The sequence below is a fragment of the Notechis scutatus genome, chromosome 2, assembly GCF_049901735.1.
Source record: "Notechis scutatus isolate UNSWTSFEM ecotype Mainland chromosome 2, rNotScu1.2, whole genome shotgun sequence".
Classification (NCBI taxonomy): Eukaryota; Metazoa; Chordata; class Lepidosauria; order Squamata; family Elapidae; genus Notechis; species Notechis scutatus.
The window spans coordinates 15,820,302-15,844,397 of record NC_142010.1 but is presented as its reverse complement, the minus strand read 5'-3'; the positions used below and the strand labels follow the sequence as shown (position 1 = coordinate 15,844,397).

Genomic DNA, 24,096 nt, shown 5'->3' with positions numbered 1-24,096 from the left:
AAATTGGCCAGGGAAGATTTCTTGCCACACCCCCAGTGACCCTCGTTTCCAGTTGCTTCGAAACTTATCTGTAAATTTTAATTCAGTTATTGCTAAGCAGCCAGTTGAGGGAGTGACCGTTTATGCGGACGGTGGTAAGACCTACGGCGCTTGTGCATGGAGACAGGAAAGGGTATGGAAAACAAAGATTACCTCTCCTCAGCAATCAGCACAAAGGGCTGAATTAGCTGCTGCTATTTTGGCCTTACAGGAATTTGCACAAGAACCGCTAAATCTTATTGCAGATTCTCTTTACGTTTATCAATTGATACTTAACATTGAATTTGCTTATCTTTCTCCTTCTGTTGATGTTAATCTTATGAGTTTGTTTTTAGCCCTGCAAAGCTGTCTTCATTCTCGCACACATTTTCTGCATATCGCACACATTCGCAGCCACCAGCCACTTCCCGGGGAGCTGCAGGAAGGGAATGACGTGGCTGACACAGCAGCCTTGGCCATGTCCTGTCTCTCGCTTTCTCCTGTTACTCCATGGGACTCACATAGCTATTTTCATCAAAATGCCAAAGCTCTTTGTAAACAATTTGGTCTCACTGCTGCAGAAGCTGCAGCTATTATTCAGCAATGTCCTAGTTGCAGTGCTCAATCCACTACTCTTCCTCAAGGAGTAAATCCTCGGGGAACATCTGCTTGTCAGCTATGGCAGATGGATGTCACACAACACCCTCCTTTCAAACCATGGCACCATCTGCATGTCACCGTTGATACCTATTCAGGATTTATTATGGCAACACCTCAACGAGGAGAGGCTACAAAACATGTAATCAACCATTGTCTCCGTACCTTCACACATGTGGGGCCACCAATGGAGATCAAAACCGATAATGGCCCTGCTTACATTAGCACCGCCTTTGCGGAATTTTGTCATCGATGGTCAATTATACATAAATTTGGCATTCCCTACAATTCCACTGGTCAGGCCATTGTGGAACGAGCTCATCAGACGCTCAAACAAGCACTCCTTCACATAAAAACAAAAACGGGGGAAGTGGATGGATATGGCTTGCCTTACATACAAAACATTCTTAATATTACATTATATACTTTAAATTTTTAAAACATGACAGGATCTCCCGCTGCTACGGCAGCCAATAGGCATTTTGCTTCCTCCCCTTCTGCAGGTACGCCAAGACCGAAAGTTCGGTATAGGAGACTACCAGATCCAACGTGGAGAGGACCTGTCCCGCTGATAACTTGGGGCAGAGGATACGCTGCTGTTGAAGATGAGGGGACAGTTGTTTGGGTTCCTGCTCGCTGTGTGCGTCCTTATCATCAGCCAAAGGGGCAAGGGGATGGATTTGGGGGAATGGAAAAGAAACACGTTGATCCAGGACATGGGGAAGCTAGCAAACCTTCATAATAAAACTGATTGTTGGATATGTATGCACATGTCAACTCACAAAACATCAGGGCTTCCAATGGTTGCAGTACCTCTGGCTGAAGGTGACTGGTATAAGGGACAATGCTATGGTTGTTCAGGGACGTGGTCTAACAGTTGGACTACAAGTAACATAAATACCTTACACCTTGGAAGCCGGATCCAAGAGGTGGCGGGTATCTGTTGGACCCACAATGAGACAGTAGAAAATATGACTTACTTGGGGACATATCCGTTTTGCAACAAAACAATTGTTATTAGCAATGGAAGTCGGGTTTATTCGAATGACATGAAAACTAAAAATCTCACTTACTTTGTACATAACATTTCTCGATATGATATCACATCTTTGATCAATGAAAATAGGTGTCCATATATTCCTGCCACATGTTGTCCCACCACGAGAGAAAACCAGTTGTACAAATGTGCGAATGGGAAATACGCACCACCGTCCACTTATTTGGCTATGTTAATGGAATCCTTTGCACAATTAATCTATGCTGAACCAAATACGGTTGGTCATCTCCTGGGAGCAAATCTATGGTTGCTGTGTGGACGGATGGCCTATGATCGCATGCCAGCATGATGGAAAGGAGTCTGCACCTTTGGGAAAGTAATCCCATCTCATTTCATTCAAAAATCTTTGGGGACTGCTCATATCCGCAATGCGCGTTCCGCAACGGAAGTAAACTCTGTTTTGACTCATGACTACTGGACACAAATATCAAGGGGAGTTATTCCTCCTTTAGGAGTCATGATGAACTATAGAGATTTACATCGTTTAAACAATTGGACAGTTACTATGTTTAAAGACACCATTAAAACTCTAAAGCTGCTTGAAGAAGAGCAAGGAAAAATCCTTGACTTTGTCCTGCAAACCAGATATGCGGTGGACACTATTTTGGCAGCGCAAGGGGGAGTTTGCGCTGTGATTCATACGCATTGTTGCATGTATATCTCTGATTATTCTCCAAACATTACAGCTACTATACAGCATATGGAACAAACCCTGAATGAGAATCCATTACAATCGGAGGATGAGGGACTGGACTGGTCTACACTTTGGTCCTGGTTGCCAGATGGTTCATGGATTCGTCACCTAATCGCTGGAGTAATATTGCTTTTTATACTTTCTCTTTGTGTATGCTGTTGTATCTAATGTCTCCCTGGACTTTTAGGAATGTGTCGGGTGAAGCCTACGGAAGGAGAACTGTTGCTGCAGATGGCGAAAAGCTACCGAGGCATCCGTGATCATCAAAAAACTAAAACAGGGGAGATGTGGGAATAAACTTTGACTTGAGTATTGAGTAATGATTAGTCTAAGACCTTATACATACATGTCTGCCTAAAGGTCACCGAGATAAAGCAAGGAAATTAAAAGCAAACACGAGAAACAATTAAGCAGCTCAGACAAGTATAAACAATTCTATGTACTATATCTAATTATTGTAATCCACAATGTGAATGCTTACTATGTACAAAATTCTCAATAAAAGGGAGCACTGGAATTTGCTCTAAACTCCCATCCCGAGTACACACGCTTGTGTCTCATTCTTTCCATGGGAGACCACCACAGATACGTGCCCGACCTAGGGTTTCCCCGAGGCCAGGCCTGCCCCGTTTCCTGACTGATCAGGTTTAGATTCGGGCACTGGCTTGCATGCCCCCCATCGTTTAACAGGACAGGAATTCGCAAAGTGTCCAGGCCCCTCACAATATAGGCATAAGCCTCCCTGGAACCTCCATGTGCGTTCTTGGGCCGTCAAACGAGGTCGTATCGCACCCAACTCCATTGGCTCCTCGGCCCTGGCCACGGCACTGTGGGAGACCTGGGGCACTGGTTGTACAGGATGCTGTGGCCTTGAGGTGGATGGGTGCTCCGGAACGGGGCATCGAGTCTTGCGCCGTTGAAGCCGGGCGTCAATGCTCAAGCATTGCACCACCAGAGCGTCGAGGGTCGGGGCCGGCTCCACGTGAACCAACTCGTCCTATATGTCCTCCGACAGGCCATCTTGGAAAGCGTCCATTAAAGCTGCATCATTCCACATAGAGTCCAAACAGAGCAGTCAAAACTCTGAAATGAACTCCTGCAAGGGGCGTTTCCCCTGGCGAAGTTCCTTCAGGCGCCTGGCTGCTGTCTGAGCCCGTATGGTGTCCTCATACATAAGTCTCAGGTGACGCCAAAACCCCTGGTAGTCCGTTAGCAATGGACTATCCTGCACCAACAAAGGAGTGGCCCACCTGGCAGCCGAGCCCGACAGAAGGCTGATTACAAACCCCACCTGAGCCCGGTCATCAGGAAAATCCTCCGGCCTCAGAGCCATAAACAATTGGCACTGTCCCATGAAAGCCAGGAACATTTCATGCTGCCCAGAGAACTTATCCGGCACAGCTACTGGGCATTTCCTATGGGGAGGGGCAGGAGGAGCAGCATGAACCTGCAGCAGTGTGAGTTGATTAACCAGCTGAGTAACTTGCTGCTGCAAAACTTGGTTATCATTTTGAAGTTGATTAATCTACTGCTGCTGCTACTGCTGCTGTTGTTGATCCATCTTGGTCAGAAGATGGTTTTTGTAAGGTTCGGGACAAAAATGTTATGTCTCACCTCACCCACGAGGTGAGAGTCCAAGTTTCCAAAGGAATATAAACAAGCAGACAAGACCAGTAATGACAGGGTTAAATTCCTTTGGCTGGAGAAGTCCTTGGCAGTCTCCCACGAGCTGCCTGCCAAGTCCGATAATAAAACAAGAACATAAATCACAGGCAAATGCCACAGAATTTGTCGAAGCTTCTATCCCAAATTAACAAATTGTCCCGAACGAGAATCCAGAGCTAACACGCCCACTTTTATTCCCTGAGGGGCGTGTCAGTCTCTCATCTCAGTCCCTGATTTGTCCTTTCCTTCTGTGTTGCATCTCACGCCTATGCCTGCATCTTTGCCTCGCATCAAACCAACATTCCTCAGTTTGATCCTCAGCCAGATGCTCCGCTACGCTCTCCTGATTATCTGCCGACACCTGAGGCAAAACCAGGGAGGAAGGTCCTGGGGAGGAAGGCAATTCCAAATCCTCCAGCAAAGCAGGCTCAAACCTCAGAGCCAAATCCTCCTCTTCCTCATGGCTCAAGTCTGTGTCCTCCAGCAAAGCAGGCTCAAACCTCAAGGCCAAATCCTCTTCTTCCTCATTGCTCAAGTCGGTGTCTTCTAACAGAGCAGGCTCAAACCTCGGAGTCACAACATTGTTCTATGTAAAATCCTTGTTTTATTGATTGCATGTAATATTCTAATTTTCTGAGATTGTGGATTTGGGGTTTTCATGAGCTGTAAGCCACAATCATCACAATTATGACACATCACGGCTTGAAGTATCTTGCTTTGCATGTAATGAGTCTATCTCATATATTAGGTTCACCTTTTACATTGCATTCCTGAAATAAATGAACTTTTGCACGATATTCTAATTTTTTGAGTTTCACCCGTATTACTCAGAAGTTTCTTTCTTAAGCAGAGTTTCATTTTATTTCAATCAATCTAATAAATAAAAATTTGACAGATATTTTGGAATGAATTTTGTTTTTCTGCTTAGTCTCTGCCTCAGTCCAAATGTGTGGACAATTGTCACCCTGGATTTGTGAAACGGGCTCGGAAAGAAGAATCAATTTGCTGCTATGATTGTATTCCTTGTCCGGAGGGGACCATCTCCACACAGGAAGGTATGTTATACCAGAGGAAAAGGCATTGGATTCAACGAGAGCATTTCATCAAAGTTCATGTTAAAAGATACGTGTAAACTTGACTATTTTATTCTTCATTGCTATTTTCCTCATGTCCAATTTATTCCATAATGGGAGGAATAAGATCTTGAAGAATAAGGCAGGAAGGGATGGAAGAACATAGTGGAATAGGCAAGATGAATTGTGCTAAAGAAAGCATCTTTTCTACTTGTCAGCTTGAAAGTTTATTTCCATGTTTACCATCTAAATCCTTTGCAACTTGAGGAATGGTTTCAGGTCAATGTGTTTTGCTCATCCAAACCAATTTTATCTTACAGGCCAAAAGATATATCAGTCAGTCAATATTTATTAAGATCATAAGAGAAAGATCTACTTGGGAGAGTAGGAAGAGTGTTTGGGTTCAATGAACAAGAGCAAACAAAAGACTTAATATTGAAGTTTACAGAAACCCACATACAGTGATCAATATTTAAATTTTGATTCTCACCACTCACTGGAGCACAGCATGGGAGTTATCAGAATCCCACACCCCCAGGCTGAAGGTTTACCTACCAGCAAAGAGGGAAAAGAAAAAGAATTAAAGGACATCAAGGAAGCCCTCAGAATGTGTGGCTATCCCATTGAGCGACTAAACTAGGTGCACAACCAGAAACTAAAACATTGCCACTATGTGGATCCTCAAAAGCTTGTCTTTTGTTTGTTTTTGTCGCACCTCCTGCCCTATTGAACACCCTCCCCATTGAAACCCAACAGGCCGCCCACCCTCCTAAAGCTCTGGAGGTTGTTCTTCCAGACATTGGGATGAAGTGAGGTCAATGCCAGATTACAACAATGTAGATTGCCTCAAGGAAGGGTGATTGTGGCATCAATTATTTTGGGTTTTATTTATTTATTGTTTATAAGATAATATATGTCTATATATTTCAGTTTACCAATTACTATGGCTTTCCTGTCTCTCAGTATCAGCTGTCATCCAAAGAAGATCTTTCTTATAAGGTGAAATGAGAAACTATAAAAATAATATTGCTTACTCTCTTCTCAGATACTGAAAAATGCACCAAGTGCCCAGACGATAAATATCCAACTGGTGACAGAGTCCAATGTATCCCCAAAAGAATAACCTTCCTGTCCTATGAAGAACATCTGGGCATCATCCTGGTCTTCTTTGCTGTACTCTTGTTTCTAACAACAGGCTTTGTTTTAGTCATATTCCTTAAATACATAGAAACTCCCATTGTCAAAGCCAACAACCGTGACCTCTCCTACATCCTCTTGGTCTCCCTCTTTCTTTGCTTCTTGTCCTCCTTTTTCTTCATTGGCCGACCAAGGAAAGCCACCTGCCTTTTCCGACAAAACAGTGTTCAGCATCGTCTTCTCAGTAGCTGTGTCTTGTGTTTTAGCCAAAACAATCACGGTAGTACTGGCCTTCCTGGCCACGAAACCGGGGAACAGGGTGAGGAGATGGTTGGGGAAGAGCTTGGCCAACTCCATCATCCTTTCTGGTTGTGCTGGAAAAATTGTAATTTGTGCAATCTGGCTGGGAGTTTCTCCTCCATTTCCTGATTCTGACCTGCACTCCCAATCAGGAGTGATCATCCTTCAATGTAATGAAGGCTCTGTCACCATGTTTTATATTGTTCTCAGCTACATGGGTTTCCTTGCTGCTATTTGCTTCACGGTGGCTTTCCTGGCCAGGAACCTTCCTGGTGCGTTCAATGAAGCCAAATTGATCACCTTCAGCATGTTGGTCTTCTGCAGTGTCTGGATCTCCTTCCTGCCCACCTACTTGAGCACCAAAGGGAAATACATGGTGGCCATGCAGGTCTTCTCCATCTTGGCTTCTGGTGCTGGCCTGCTGGCCTGCATCTTCTTCCCCAAGTGCTACATTATCATTCTGAGACCAGATCTAAATACTAAGGAACATTTAATGATAAAAGTTGGTATCTGATCGTGAAGTAGTTTCTTAGGCTCATAAGACTTAATTATTTAGTGCAAATGCACTCTTTTTGAACCGGTAATAACACCAGTTGAATCCCACCCATGTACATATACATATGCGATGACCTGGAGCATGGTACAGAGAACACACAGGCAGCTGGCAGTTCAGACTGCCCCATTATTGTTCCAAATTTCCCCAAATGCTCCCATATTTCTGGCAAGTCTCAGAGCAAAGTGATCACACATATGCACACACACATACCTCAAGCAGCCTCTCGCTGCAAATAGTGCAGCCCAATGCTGTGAGCACCATGGCTGCAAAGCAAGAAATCCAGCAGGGCAAGTCAAGGAGTCCAGGAAGCAAGGGAGCAAGGCAAGTAATCCAGAAATCCAAAAAGAATGCAAGGAATCCAGGAAAGTTCAAATGTCAACACTCAACACTCCAGGAATTCATCATTTGTTCCCCAAAAATGTCCCTCCTCACAATGTCTCTTTAAGTCTCAGTCCCCAGGTGTGCCTTGTGAAGAGTTGCAGGGCGCTCAATATCAACTCATAAAATATTTCTATGGTCTTTTTAGAGTTTCCAACAGAAAGGGAGGGGGAGCAGCTTGCATTCCATAAATGTTTTCAAAGATAGTTTCTAGGTGACCAAAGTTTCTGCCATGCAAAATTCTAACTGTAGAGTGTCAGGGCTCCAACAACTTCTCCCTTATTCAAATCAAAAGTCTCTAACCACATCTCAGAAAAAGTAAATTGGTTTATTAGAAATTGCCATGTTGGCGTGTGGCTGGGTGCAGCTGATACTAAATTACATCATACATTTTCCCCATGACCCTGGTCTTTCCCCCACCCCATGGATGTGACTTCTCCAATGGGATACATCCGTCTCCAAGAGTCATCCATCATGCTCTCCAATAACCTTTTTATGCTTCGACAACTTTGGGCTGCCGAGGTGATTATCTAGGCATTTCAAGAATGCCTTGTTGTCCCACACTCCCTTTTTCTGGCAGCTAAAAAGACCAATCTTTTTAGTTGACATTCAGCTCCCCTCACTTCCTGAAGGTGACCTGTACAACACAAAAAGAAAACAAATTTATTAAAGGTATAGAACTTAGGGTTGCAAACCTCCCCCAGGTTTGGTTGGGTTTTCTTGATGGAACCTCATCACAAGGCTAGGACGTTCCTACTCTACCCAGGATGTCTCTGATAAAGGGCAGCCCTTCCACTTGATTAGATATTGGAGTTGTCTCCTGTGCCACCTCGGATCGAGGATTCGCTACACCTCATAATTAGTTTGGCCTCTTATGACACGGGGTCTGGGGGTTGACGAGGTGGTGGCCTCAGGGTTGATCCCACCACAGGTTTTAAGATGCTACTATGGAATACCGGGTGTATTTTCCCTAACAGCCAGGGCAACTTCAGTTGCACCATGACAGGGTTGATGACATTTACTCTGGGAAAGGTCCCATGAATGTTGGCCCAAACTTCTTACTAGGGAGCCTTAACCTCAAGTAGTTGGTGGCTAGGTCGACTCTCTCTCCCATCTGGAATGGCCTTTGCGGGACCCAGCGTTTGTGTGCCTGTTTTTTATAGCTTTGTACTGTTTTTGCCAGTGCCTTTTTTACATTTCCCCAAGTTGTTTTCAGCGTTGACAACCAATAGGTCAGGCTTACTGTGGAGGGGGGGTCCATGGATAGTCAGGCATTGGGATGGAAAGGAACCTATGCCCTCATGGTGGGCTGAAGGGGTTGTCCTCGGTACTGTAACAGCATTATTGTATGCAGCCTCAATGAAAGCAGGAGGTCCGCCCAATTAGACTGCTGAAATTCCATAGACCTCAGATCTGCTCACCAGGTGATTAGCAGTCCATCTGCCCCCATCTGCAACTCGGCATAGGTACTTTACAGTCACCTGTGATCCTTTCCTCCTCCCCTGGGGTGTCTCATAAACCAGATTCTCCAACTGAGCACATTCAGGGCTGGATGTCATCATTCACGTCCTCCAATTAAATATATTCGTGGGCAAAAGCTCTGGTGTTTTAGTTACAATCTTTTAAAGATAAGAGTTGGAATGTACTTTCGCTTTCAAACTGCTGCACTGCTCTTCCAGATTTCCTTCCTCCCCCTCCATTTTTTATGGCAACTACTAAAACAGGCATAGGAATGTTTTACGAGTTGACACCTAAGGTGGCACCAAACTCTATAGTTCTGGATGACTTTCCCCAGGAATGTTTGGAGACAAGAGAGTACATTGAAGGACAACACCCAATTTCCTGGGTATCGAACTATCTTCTTTCAGCATCACTTTCTAGACCTGTCCAGAAAGGAAGGACCACAACCACTTCAGACCAGTGCCCTCTAGGGGTATATCTGTGATTTTTCACTAACATGCTCTTCTCCAGCTTCTCCCCTGCACATGCTGCACATGGAGGCCCAGAAGTAGTTCAGGGTCCCCAGAGGAGATATTGCTTCTTACAGTAATTATTAAAATCCTGGTCTGTGAGATCTCTCCTGATATTTCTCCAGTGATTGCCTTTGATGTAAACATCAGACTGAAGCAACTCAAAATGGATCTTGCATCAGAAAAGGATAAATGTTTCAGGTCTCACTCTATGTGGCACAAATTTGGGGACATTCAGTGACTGTGCTCCTTGAAATGTATCATTTTCCTCCTTTCCAGTTAAAGTTCTGTCGATCTCTCTCTCAGTCAAGAAAGTCACTATCATTTCAATCTTGTGAGAGTGCTTTGAATTCTTCAAACTCTTGTTCTTCCTCAGAAACAGGAAGGGGATTGATTCAGCCCCATGAATTATGGACCTCCTCCTCCTTCTGCTGCTGCTGCTGCTGCTGATATCCCAGCCAGTCTCTGGCAAGCTGAGAATGAAGTGCCTGCTGAGTTTGGAAGAGCAAGAGGGGAAAAAACTACGGAGCTATTACAGGCCAGGAGACCACCTCATTAGTATAGTCTCCATTGCCACAATAATAGCCGATATAATTCTGTCTTTCAACACAGCTCCTTATACTCAGTCTCCCTCGTAAGTCATTCAGTGTGATGGAGTAGCACTTCCTCCATTTGCAGTCTTCTTTTCTTTCAGTTACTCCTATAATGCAGGACTTGTCTAATTTCTTGAATCATTTGGATTTCCATGGCTTCTCTCTTACGTCTTATTTTAAGAGACCCAAATCCAAAGATGGAGCAACCCCGCTCCCCAAAGTCCAAATTATTTTCCCATCTCGTACAATCCTGAGTTAATCACAACTAGCTTATTGAAAAGTTTGTAGTTGCCTCTGCCCAACCCATTCCTCCATTTGTTGATATTCAGTTCCCGATCCTAGTAGGAATAGAGAATGAATTGCTTTTCTGGGTCTCTTATGAAAAGATTCTGTAACATCTTTGTTCCCTAGGCCACCCCTCTGGAAAACTTGCAAGAATCATTTTTCTCGCCATGTACATGTATACATCTGAACTAGACTCTGTTGTTTCTCTGTGTCATATAATGTATGTGGGTATACCCATAATTTTGTATTCATGTATTCTGTCATGGTTATGTAGTGTATATTGGCGATCCTTTAAAAGCTATATGCAATGAAATTTCATTTTATTATATGCAGATTAGTGCACATTCAAAGTGACAATAAAGTTATTCTAAGTTCTAAGTCCTCTTTGCTGATGATTCTATTGAATGATTTTGAATAGCAATAGCATTTAGACTTATATACCACTTCACAGTGCTTTATAGCGCTCTCTAAGTGGTTTACACGGTTAGCATATTGCCCCCAACAATCTGGGTCCTCATCTTGTGGAGAGAAAGAGGAACAAATGAAAATTTATTTTGTTGTTCCTGTTAGAGATGATGTTATCATGAACCTTTTTTACAGTAGTTCATTTACTGCCCCAGGAAGAATCCTACAGTTTATTTTTGCCATTCAACAAGTCAACAAGAATTCTCAGCTACTGTACAATCTCACACTTGGCTACAACATCCAGGACAACTATATGAACACCCTTGGCACTTCAGATGCCTTGCTAAACATACTCTCAACTGGAGAAGCCAATGTTCCCAACTACAGCTGTGGCAAGAAGGACAACCTGATGGCTGTTCTTGATGGATCTCTTGATGACATCTCCATTCAGATGTCAACATTAGTAGGCACCTACAAAGTCCCACAGGTTTGTTTTTGTGTTTCTCTATCTGGTAAAGTAAGCAGGGTAGTGGTGGGTGGGTAATCGATTCAATCATATCTTTTCTATGGAATTCATGAGCTGCTTTTCACCATGGCCATTGTTATAGCTAGGGATTAGGATCCACAATGGGAAGAGGCCTAAACATTTACTCGAGCAAAACTTGAGCAGCTGGACACAATGTTAAATATGAAACATTTTTCCCAAATATGGAGAGGTTTTTTCCTGAATGCCATCACTCTGCAAAACAGCTATGGCAGCTGAATTTCAAAGCTTCTTTCTGGATGCCTTACAAACTAATTCCAACAACACCGTCAAATTATTTAGTTAGACTAGTACTATTCTTCTTCTCATCCTTCCTATTACCTGTCTCTTCCCTCTTATGACTATAACTGTATTGCTTGTATCTTTACAATTTATATTGTTTTATTTGTCTCCTAGTATTATTTGATTGCTTATTAGTAACCTATGACTATCACTAAGTGTTGTATCTTATGATTCTTGATGAATGTATTTTATTTTTTCTTTATGTACACTGAGAGCACATGCACCAAATACAAATTCCTGGTGTGTCCAATCACACTTGGCCAATGAAGAATTCTATTTTATTCTATTCTATTTAAACAAATGTCTAAAATGAACTAATTTGCATTTGCAGTGGTCTAGAGATAGAAGGGGACATGGTGGCTCAATGACTAAGACACTGAGGTTGTCGATCAGAAAGGTCGGCAGTTTGGCGGTTTGAATCCCTAGCACTGCGTAACAGAGTGAACTCCCGTTACTTGTCCCAGCTTCTGCCAACCTAGCAGTTCGGAAACATGTAAAAATGCAAGTAGATAAATAGGGATCACATTGGTGGGAACATAACAGTGTTCCATGCACTTTTGGCATTTAGTCATGCCAGCCACATGACCATGGAGATGTCTTCAGACAGACCTGGCTCTTCGACTTTCTAATGGAGATGAGCACCACCCCCTAGAGCCAGAAACGACTAGCACGTATGTGCGAGGGGAACCTTTAGAGATAGAAGACATAAATGTCTATTGTCTGAATGTCAATTTTAATAGAAAAGAGAAAGGACAGTATCTTAGACCCCAGATTAGGCCAATGATTATATTCAATCTAGCTAATATTCTGCATTTGGTATTCTTGATATGGCTTAAGGATTAATAACAACAAACTATTCTAAGGTGTTCATGAGAACCACACTGGATGTATTAAAAGCTTACATTTTGGACTTGATCTGATCTAAATATAATACACCATTCTTCCTTGTTTCTTCAGATCAGTTATGGAATTGTTTCAGAGGCTCTGAGTGATAAAAGTCAAATTCCATTTTTCCATCAGATGCTCCCAAAAAATGGGATCCAGTATCCAGGAATTGTCCAACTCCTCCTCCATTTTAGATGGACTTTGATTGGTCTCTTTTCAACAGACACAGAGGAGGGAGAGAATTTCACGAGAACTTTCACTCCAATGCTTGTCAGAAATGGAATCTGTGTCGTTATCTCACAACAATTCCCAATGACTAGACCTACAGAACATCTCAGGGATGCCATCTCTAAATGGAGGAAAGTCAATGTCTTTGTTCACTTCATAGAATTTGTTTCCCTTGTCGATAGATTTCGCCATATCCATATAATAATTGAAGGTTTGTCAGGACCCATTGAAGGGAAAGTCTGGATCACCACAATCATGGAGAAATTGACAATTACAAGGCAGACACTTTTCAAATATATCCATAGCATTTGGACCTTTGCTTTTCAGGAAAAAAAATGGCCAAATGATGATGCCTTTCAACCCAGTCTTTTTAAGGATTCCAAATTTGAAGATCAGTCTTTTCGCTGTTCTTTTTCAAAGCATGTCCTTTCTGTCAAGGGCCGGAGACGATGCACCCAGATAGCATCACTGGACATGCAAGAGAAAAAGGACAGAATTCAGATAAAAAATGAGCACCGGTTTTACAGTGTTTTTAAGACTTTGGCCCATGTCTTGAATGTTGCATATTCCTCAATATCTAGGAGGAGAAAAATGGAGGAGAAAGAGAGATTAGAGGCACCAAGGCTAGAACCATGGCAGGTATGCGGTCCTGACAAGGATCCATCAAACCTAGTTCCTATTTAGAAAAAATAATCCAATGCTGATGTAGGGGAACCATTTCAACTTACTTGTTCTTCCAAACACCAATAGGTTTGGTCAAGCTGAGGCCAGATTTAGCTCACAAGATCATATTCCAAAGAGCTGGCACCGTGACAATTATATTTGGATATTAAACACTGCTATTATAAAAGAATATAAAATGTATACATTGTAAATAAATTCCTGTATTTATAGGTTTGTAATTAGCATGATAGAACTTTACATTAATAAATTTCAACCAAACCTGGGAGCATTTAGCCCAACCCCTCCTCACTGCAGGAATCCAATTAAAGCTTTTCAGACTGATGGCTGCTCAGTCTTTGCATTTAGCCGTGGTGGCACAAAGGTTAGAGTGCAAGTATTGCTGGCTAACTCACTGCTCAGTGCCAGGAGTTTGATCTTGACCAACTCAAGGTTGACTCAGCCTTGCATCCTTCCAAGGTTGGTAAATGGGTACCCAGATTGTTGGGGGCAATATGCTGATTCTATAAACCACTTAAAGAGGGTTGTAAAAGCACTGTGAAGTGGTATATAAGTCTAAGTGCTATTGCTATTTAGGCAAATAATGAAGGGGGAGGGATTGAACATCTCTTGTTCACTGGCTCAGCTTTAAAATTGCTCCTCCTTTTAGGATGTTTCAAGTTGCTTTCAAAATCCCTGGATGTTTCAATTCTAGTTCCATCCCTTTCTGGAGAAGAATGAGTTTTACAATTTTTCTTGGGAAAAATTGTACTTGGACCAAAATGGAAATCTAGCAGCAGATCTGAATATCATAAGTTGGTTGCTTTTCCCAAGGAGGATCCCATCAAAGAACAATGGGGAGTTTTGAAAGACAGAGGCTTATTATCAACCAAGATGCTCTTTCACGGCTAAAGTTGCTCAACAAGGTGATTGAAAATATTGGCAACTTTTCTCTGTCTGTATGGTTGGTGTTAGTGTCCCCTGAAAGAGCAGGCTCAGATATTTTTAAGAGCCCATATCTGACCAGAGTTATCTATGCCCCACTGGGATAGGCCTCCTGCTGCTAGGAAGGTGATCTCAGGTGCTCTGGCAAAAAGGAAGCCCAATGACTTGTCTGATGTGAGATAATGCCTTAATCTAGAAAAATGGACTGAAAATGACTTTGACACCCCCTCCTTCTTGAAACTTGAAATAATGATGGCCAATTTATAATGAAATGCTACTTAGATTTAGCCTTTGGCTTGTGAGCCATGTAAAAACCTCTTGAATGAAATTGTTTATCTTGAATGTCAGCTACCTTAAGTCTCCCTTTGAAACAAAGAATTCTCCAAATTTTAGTAATAACAAAAATGTGGGTCTGTCTCTTCATGTCATCCAACTGTAGTTCTAATTTTGGGAAACAGTAGAGGACAGGTGGTTCTGGAATGCTATGGTTCTTGGGCGCTCAAGGAGTTGGACACAACTAGCAATTAACAACAAAAGTGTAATTCTTCAATGGAAAGGACCTTGTCTTGGGCCTTAGAAATATACATTTCCCACACAGGGCTCCTACTCATGTCTCATGTGCTGCAACAAAAGATGCCTGACTTATTCTTTTTGAGTGACATGTTCTCATGATTTCATCTCTACTCATCCTCACTGTAGTTCTACAAACTAGGCAGTAATGTTTAGTCTTATTTCAATAGCATGGCAGCTATATGAATTGAAAATATAAATGTACAGATATAACTAAATAATACCTCCTTTGAAATTGACAGCCCTAGTATGTGAGGAATTTTTTCTTTATATCTTAACTGGAACAAGGATTTGGATTATTTTCAAAGGGGAGTGGCTTTGCAATATTTTATGTTTTCCTGATCTACAGGTGAAACTCGAAAAATTAGAATATCGTGCAAAAGTTCATTTATTTCAGGAATGCAACATAAAAGGTGAACCTAATATATGAGATAGACTCATTACATGCAAAGCAAGATAGTTCAAGCCGTGATGTGTCATAATTGAGATGATTATGGCTTACAGCTCATGAAAACCCCAAATCCACAATCTCAGAAAATTAGAATATTGTGAAAAGGTTCAATATTCTAGGCTCAAAGTGTCCCACTCTAATCAGCTAATTAAGCCATAACACCTGCAAAGGGTTCCTGGGCCTTTAAATGGTCTCTCAGTCTGGTTCAGTAGGAATCACAATCATGGGAAAGACTGCTGACCTGACAGTTGTGCAGAAAACCATCATTGACACCCTCCATAAGGAGGGAAAGCCTCAAAAGGTAATTGCAAACGAAGTTGGATGTTCCCAAAGTGCTGTATCAAAGCACATTAATAGAAAGTTATGTGGAAGGGAAAAGTGTGGAAGAAAAAGGTGCACAAGCAGCAGGGATGACCGCAGCCTGGAGAGGATTGTCAGGAAAAGGCCATTCAAAAGTGTTGGGGACTTTCACAGGGAGTGGACTGAGGCTGGAGTCAGTGCATCAAGAGCGACCACACACAGACGGATCCTGGACATGGGCTTCAATGAACAACAAACAACGTCAGAAACATCTTATCTGGGCTAAAGAAAAACAGAACTGGTCTGTTGCTCAGTGCCAAAGTCCTCTTTTCTGATGAGAGCAACTTTTGCATCTCATTTGGAAACCAAGGACCCAGAGTCTGGAGGAAGAATGGAGAGGCACACACTGCAAGATGCTTGAAGTCCAGTGTGAAGTTTCCACAGTCTGTGTTGATTTGGGGAGCCATGTCCTCTGCTGGTGTTGGTCCACTGTGCTTCATTAAGTCCAGGGTCAACGCAGCCATCTACCAGGAGATTTTGGAGCACTTCATGCTTCCTTCTGCAGATGAGCTTTATGGGGATGCTGACTTCATTTTCCAGCAGGACTTGGCACCTGTCCACACTGCCAAAAGCACCAAAACCTGGTTCAATGACCGTGGGATTACTGTGCTTGATTGGCCAGCAAACTCACCTGACCTGAACCCCATAGAGAATCTATGGGGCATTGCCAAGAGAAAGATGAGAGACATGAGACCGAATAATGCAGAAGAGCTGAAGGCCGCTATTGAAGCATCCTGGTGTTCCATAACACCTCAGCAGTGCCACAGGCTGATAGCTTCCATGCCACGCCGCATTGAGGCAGTAATTGCTGCAAAAGGGGCCCAAACTAAGTACTGAGTACATATGCATGCTTATACTTTTCAGAGGTCAAATATTGTTCTATGTATGTAATATTGATTGCATGTAATATTCTAATTTTCTGAGATTGTGGATTTGGGGTTTTCATGAGCTGTAAGCCACAATCATCACAATTATGACACATCACAGCTTGAACTATCTTGCTTTGCATGTAATGAGTCTATCTCATATATTAGGTTCACCTTTTACGTTGCATTCCTGAAATAAATGAACTTTTGCACGACATTGTACTTTTTCGAGTTTCACCTGTATTACTCAGAAGTTTCTTTCTTAAGCAGAGTTTCATTTTATTTCAATCAATCTAATAAATAAAAATTTGACAGATATTTTGGAATGAATTTTGTTTTTCTGCTTAGTCTCTGCCTCAGTCCAAATGTGTGGACAATTGTCACCCTGGATTTGTGAAACGGGCTCGGAAAGAAGAACCAATTTGCTGCTATGATTGTATTCCTTGTCCGGAGGGGACCATCTCCACACAGGAAGGTATGTTATACCAGAGGAAAAGGCGTTGGATTCAATGAGAGCATTTGATCAAAGTTCATGATAAAAGGCATGTGTAAACTTGACTATTTTATTCTTCATTGCTATTTTCCTCATGTCCAATTTATTCCATAATGGGAGGAATAAGATCTTGAAGAATAAGGCAGGAAGGGATGGAAGAACATAGTGGAATAGGCAAGATGAATTGTGCTAAAGGAAGCATCTTTTCTACTTGTCAGCTTGAAAGTTTATTTCCATGTTTACCATCTAAATCCTTTGAAACTTGAGGAATGGTTTCAGGTCAATGTGTTTTGCTCATCCAAACCAATTTTATCTTACAGGCCAAAAGATATATCAGTCAGTCAATATTTATTAAGATCATAAGAGAAAGATCTACTTGGGAGAGTAGGAAGAGTGTTTGGGTTCAATGAACAAGAGCAAACAAAAGACTTAATATTGAAGTTTACAGAAAACCCACATACAGTGATCAATATTTAGATTTTGATTCTCACCACTCACTGGAGCACAGCATGGGAGTTATCAGAATCCTACACCCCCAGGCTGAAGGTTTACCTACCAGCAAAGAGGGAAAAGAAAAAGAATTAAAGGACATGAAGGAAGCCCTCAGAATGTGTGGCTATCCCATTGAGCGACTAAACTAGGTGCACAACCAGAAACTAAAACATTGCCACTATGTGGATCCTCAAAAGCTTGCCTTTTGTTTGTTTTTGTCGCCACTCCTGCCCTATTGAACACCCTCCCCATTGAAACCCAACAGGCCGCCCACCCTCCTAAAGCTCTGGAGGTTGTTCTTCCAGACATTGGGATGAAGTGAGGTCAATGCCAGATTACAACAATGTAGATTGCCTCAAGGAAGGGTGATTGTGGCATCAATTATTTTGGGCTTTATTTATTTATTGTTTATAAGATAATATATGTCTATATATTTCAGTTTACCAATTACTATGGCTTTCCTGTCTCTCAGTATCAGCTATCATCCAAAGAATATCTTTCTTATAAGGTGAAATGAGAAACTATAAAAATAATATTGCTTACTCTCTTCTCAGATACTGAAAAATGCACCAAGTGCCCAGACGATAAATATCCAACTGGTGACAGAGTCCAATGTATCCCCAAAAGAATAACCTTCCTGTCCTATGAAGAACATCTGGGCATCATCCTGGTCTTCTTTGCTGTACTCTTGTTTCTAACAACAGGCTTTGTTTTAGTCATATTCCTTAAATACATAGAAACTCCCATTGTCAAAGCCAACAACCGTGACCTCTCCTACATCCTCTTGGTCTCCCTCTTTCTTTGCTTCTTGTCCTCCTTTTTCTTCATTGGCCGACCAAGGAAAGCCACCTGCCTTTTCCGACAAACAGTGTTCAGCATCGTCTTCTCAGTAGCTGTGTCTTGTGTTTTAGCCAAAACAATCACGGTAGTACTGGCCTTCCTGGCCACGAAACCGGGGAACAGGGTGAGGAGATGGTTGGGGAAGAGCTTGGCCAACTCCATCATCCTTTCTGGTTGTGCTGGAAAAATTGTAATTTGTGCAATCTGGCTGGGAGTTTCTCCTCCATTTCCTGATTCTGACCTGCACTCCCAACCAGGAGTGATCATCCTTCAATGTAATGAAGGCTCTGTCACCATGTTTTATATTGTTCTCAGCTACATGGGTTTCCTTGCTGCTATTTGCTTCACGGTGGCTTTCCTGGCCAGGAACCTTCCTGGTGCGTTCAATGAAGCCAAATTGATCACCTTCAGCATGTTGGTCTTCTGCAGTGTCTGGATCTCCTTCCTGCCCACCTACTTGAGCACCAAAGGGAAATACATGGTGGCCATGCAGGTCTTCTCCATCTTGGCTTCTGGTGCTGGCCTGCTGGCCTGCATCTTCTTCCCCAAGTGCTACATTATCATTCTGAGACCAGATCTAAATACTAAGGAACATTTAATGATAAAAGTTGGTATCTGATCGTGAAGTAGTTTCTTAGGCTCATAAGACTTAATTATTTAGTGCAAATGCACTCTTTTCGAACCGGTAATAACACCAGTTGAATCCCACCCATGTACATATACATATGCGATGACCTGGAGCATGGTACAGAGATCACACAGGCAGCTGGCAGTTCAGACTGCCCCATTATTGTTCCAAATTTCCCCAAATGCTCCCATATTTCTGGCAAGTCTCAGAGCAAAGTGATCACACATATGCACACAAACATAATACCTCAAGCAGCCTCTCGCTGCAAATAGTGCAGCCCAATGCTGTGAGCACCATGGCTGCAAAGCAAGAAATCCAGCAGGGCAAGTCAAGGAGTCCAGGAAGCAAGGGAGCAAGGCAAGTAATCCAGAAATCCAAAAAGAATTCAAGGAATCCAGGAAAGTTCAAATGTCAACACTCAACACTCCAGGAATTCATCATTCGTTCCCCAGAAATGTCCCTCCTCACAATGTCTCTTTAAGTCTCAGTCCCCAGGTGTGCTTTGTGAAGAGTTGCAGGGCACTCAATATCAACTCATAAAATATTTCTATGGTCTTTTTAGAGTTTTCAACAGAAAGGGAGGGGGAGCAGCTTGCATTCCATAAATGTTTTCAAAGATAGTTTCTAGGTGACCAAAGTTTCTGCCACACAAACACATTCCAAACACTTCTTCCACACACACTTTTTTTTTTTAAGTAAAAGTTTTATTGATTTTAACAAAAAACAAAAACACATAAAACATAAAACATAACATAAAAACATCATCATCCTTCATAAATTTACAGACAGTGTATCGGTTGGTTTACCACTCCTTTTTGTGCATCCATTACATAGTCATCATAATAATTATATTACATAATAACTCATATTATCAATCAACAATTATATATCCTAATATCATTATTAAACAATCATTTGACTATAATTTTACTAATTCATACTTAAGCGAGAAAACTATAATTTAGTTAATTTATTTTATTACAAATCATAAAATCATACCAAGTCTATCTTAATAAAATATTATCAAAATATTATCAACCCCCCCCAAAAATGTATATTCATTATTTCCTAGGTTTCTAAATATTTTATTATTATATTGTATTATCTAACCATTGATAAAAAAAGATCCAAAACTTCATAAAATTGTTTATCTTCTTGTTCTCTAATTTCAAATGTCAATCTACTCATTTCAGCACATTCCAATATTTTCTTAATAATTTCTTCTTCTAATGGTATTTTCTCATTCTTCCAATTTTTAGCAAATACAATCCTAGCCGCTGTTAATACATTTACAATCAAATACTTTAAGTTTTTATTATATGTATCAGGTAAGATTCCCAATAAAAAAATCTCTGGTTTCAAATCTATATGTTTCTTTGTCATTTTTTCCAACCATATGCGAATTCTAGTCCAGTATTTCCTGGCCTCCTCACAAGTCCACCACATATGGTAATATGAACCAGGAATCTGATGACATTTCCAGCATTTTTCAGATTTGTTCTTGAACATTCTTGCAATTCTTGTCGGGGGAAAGTGCCACCTATAAAACATCTTATACAAATTTTCTTTATATGCTGTTGACATTGTCATTTTGTAATTTTGAGACCACAATTTTTGCCATTTCTCTAAATCAATCCCATATCCAAAATTCTTCCCCCAAGCAATCATTGTTTCTTTAACTTGTTCTTCCTCTAATTTAATTTCCAACAAATAATTATATAATTTTTTGATCACTTTTTCATCAGTACCTGTCAAAATCCTATCTAAATCAGTCAATTTATCATAGAATCCTTCCATTTTAGAATCTTTAAGATACCTTGAATGTATTTGCACATATGAAAACCAATTCATCTTTATGCCTTGTTCTTCTAAATTTTGCATCGTTTTAAGTTCACCCTTTTCATCTAGTAATTCCCCATATCTAACTGTTTGTTCCTTCTTATAGGTTATAGGATAAAAAAAGCTTCAATAGTTGATAACCAAACTGGGATTTTTAAATAATATTGTTTCTTAATTTTCTCCCAATTCAACCATAACGATTCCCGTATATAATGCCTTCTAAAGTAACCCTGTGATTTAGTTCCCTTATACCATAAAAAAGCATGCCAACCCAATAATAAATCATGTCCTTCTAATGCCAACAATCTAGTCTTTCTTAACGTTATCCATTCTTTAGCCCACATTAAGTTTGCAGCTTGATAATACAACTCCCAATTAGGAAGGCCAAATCCTCCTCTAATTCTAGCATCCTGTAAGAGTTTTAATTTTATTCTCGCTTTCTTACCTTGCCATATATACTTCAACACAATTTTATTTAGTTCTTCAAAGTAATCCTTACCTAACCTAATTGGTATTGTTTGGAACAAATATAAAATTCTGGGTAAAATATTCATCTTAATTGTTGAAATTCTACCTATCAATGACAATTGTAGGTTTTCCCATTTTTTCAGATCAGATGCTATCTGCTGTTTAAGTTTAATATAGTTATTCTCTTTCAGTGTAGTACATCTTGACGTCAAATATATCCCCAAATATTTAACTTTGTTCGTAACTTGAATTTTCAATAGGTCTGCCAGCCCTTCTCTTTGTCTTAACATAATGTTCTTTGTCAGAATCTTTGTTTTGTCTTTATTTATTTTCAAGCCAGCCATCTCACCATACATCTCTATCTTTTCCAATAGTTTTAAAGCTGTCTCTAGAGGATCTTCCAAAATAAAAACCAAGTCGTCTGCAAAGGCTTGCAATTTAAATTCCTCCTTTTTAACTTTCATTCCTTTTATGTTTGTATCCTCTCTAATATTTCTATTTAACACTTCCAAAGTCAATATAAATAACAAAGGAGATAATGGGCATCCTTGTCTTGTACCTTTTTTTAATATTGATAGAATCTGTAAATTCTCCATCTATCATTACTTTTGCCATTTGCTTATAATATATGGCTTCTATTGCTTGGATAAATTTTCTAGCAAAGCCCATCTGTTCCAGTAATAATAACATAAATCTCCAATTCACATTATCAAATGCCTTTTGGGCATCTAAGAATATCAAAGCCATTTGTTTTTCAGGGTGCGCCTCATAATATTCCAATGTGTCCAGGATTACCCTCATATTGTCTTTAATTTGTCTCTTTGGTAAAAATCCATTCTGATCAGGGTGAATAAAGTTGTTTAAGTATTTTTTAAGCCTCTCTGCCAAGATTGAAGCAAAGATTTTATAATCTACATTCAATAAGGAAATAGGTCTATAGTTCTTGATTTGTAATGGGTCAATCCCTTCTTTTGGGATAAGTGTAATATAAGCTTCTGACCATGTTTTAGGTATTTTCTTGTTTATCATAACTTCATTCATGACTTCTAACAGTGAAGTGCTCAACGATTCTTGTAATGTTTTATAAAATTCTGCCGGGATACCATCTGGTCCTGGTGCTTTTCCATTGTTCTGTCTGTTAAGTGCTTCGGTTAGTTCCATCATTGTTATAGCACTTTCTAACATTTTCCCAGTTTCATCAGGTATCTTAGGTAGGTTAGCATTTTGTAAATACTGTTTAATTTTTTCCTCATCAAGATCCTCCTGTTTATATAATTGTCCATAGAAGTCTCGAATGATTGCCTTTTTCTCTTTATTACCATAACAAATTTGACCTTGATCGTCTATTAACTGTAATATTTTCCTTGATTCTTTCTCTTTTCTCAATTTATATGCTAACCATCTACCTGGCCTATTTGCATCTTCAAAATAGTTCTGTTTAGCACTTCTAATTTTTTTTGTGCCAGTTCTTCTTTCTCTACTTGATCCATTTTATGTTTGATTATATCCATTTTGAGTTTAATATCTTTTTTCTGTGGCGTTTTCTGTAATTCTTTTTCCAGTTTTTTATGGTCATCTTCTAGAGCTTTAATCATTTGCCTCTTCTTAATGTTCTTTTTCTTTGTATAGTCTATTATTAATCCTCTTGCATATGCCTTCATTGTATCCCAAACATTCTGTATTGAAGTATCTTCTTTTTTGTTTTCATTAAAGAAGAAGGCCAATTCTTTTTTCATCCATTGTGTAGTTTTTTTCCTTTAAAATAGTATTGTTTAATGTCCATCTAGATCTTCTTTTTTGTCCTTTCCATTTAATTGTCATTGGATTATGGTCTGCCCATGTGCTTGTTTCAATATTTATTTCTTGAATATTGGATAATAATTCTGTTGATGTCCAAATCATATCTATTCTGGACCATGATAAATGTCTATTGGAATAAAAAGTATATTGTTGAATTTTAGCATTTCTTTCTCTCCATATATCTTTTAAGTTTAATTCATCTGTCATTTTAAAAAAGGATTTAGGGAGAGTCTTCCTATTTTGTCGTGTTGCTTTTGCTGTATAGTCCAGCAAAATTATTGTCTACAATTCCATTGAAATCTCCCATCATAAGTATATTAACATAGTCCAGTTCAATTATTTTCATGTGTAATTTTTTATAGAATTCTTCTTGTTTATCATTCGGGGCATAAATTGCAACCAAGAGCGTTTTTGTATTATTATCCACTGTTTCAACCATTAATACACTTTCGTCTTCATCAGTATAAATCAGTTTTGCTGGAATGGTTTCTCTAATGTACAAAACCACTCCTCTTTACTTACAGTGAGTCAGAGAAGTAAATATTTTCCCTAATTTTGATCGTGCCAGTAATTGTTCGTGTTGTTTTTTAATGTGTACTTCTTGTAGACAAATTATATCAAATTTTAGCTTCTCTAATTTGTGAAAAGTTTTTCTTCTTTTGGTAGCTGAATTCCGTCCATTTATATTCATGGAAATCAGTTTTTTTTCCTCCATGGTTATGCTTTATATTTAGGTCTAACAGCTCTCGTGGATCTTACTTCACGTTGTTCTTTGGTCTCCACTTGTCCACCTATTGCGCCTTCTTCTTTTCCCGTTCCCATTTGGTCCTCTTCAAATTCAGTTAAAATGTTCTCTTTTTCTATCTCCATTTCTCTTCTTTCGAAAAATTCCTTGTAGAATATTTCTGCTTTCTCAATTGAATCAATTCTGTGTCTCTGTTCTTGCCATGTAAACAT

At 40.3% G+C, this 24,096-nt stretch overlaps 1 protein-coding gene and 1 long non-coding RNA gene across 2 annotated transcripts in view; one reads left to right on the top strand and one right to left on the bottom strand.

The window, feature by feature from the left end:
• Positions 1-24,096, bottom strand: part of LOC148131833 (uncharacterized) — a 501,829-nt gene that overhangs the window by 375,889 nt on the left and 101,844 nt on the right. The gene's annotated exons all lie outside the window — the stretch shown is intronic.
• On the top strand, positions 9,916-19,201 carry LOC148131836 (vomeronasal type-2 receptor 26-like). The gene is made up of 6 exons (XM_087958858.1): positions 9,916-10,139; positions 10,954-11,251; positions 13,309-13,366; positions 14,222-14,313; positions 16,928-17,054; positions 18,119-19,201. The coding sequence occupies exons 1-6, from the start codon at positions 9,916-9,918 to the stop codon at positions 19,021-19,023; spliced, it is 1,704 nt and encodes a 567-aa protein (XP_087814984.1). The 3' UTR covers positions 19,024-19,201.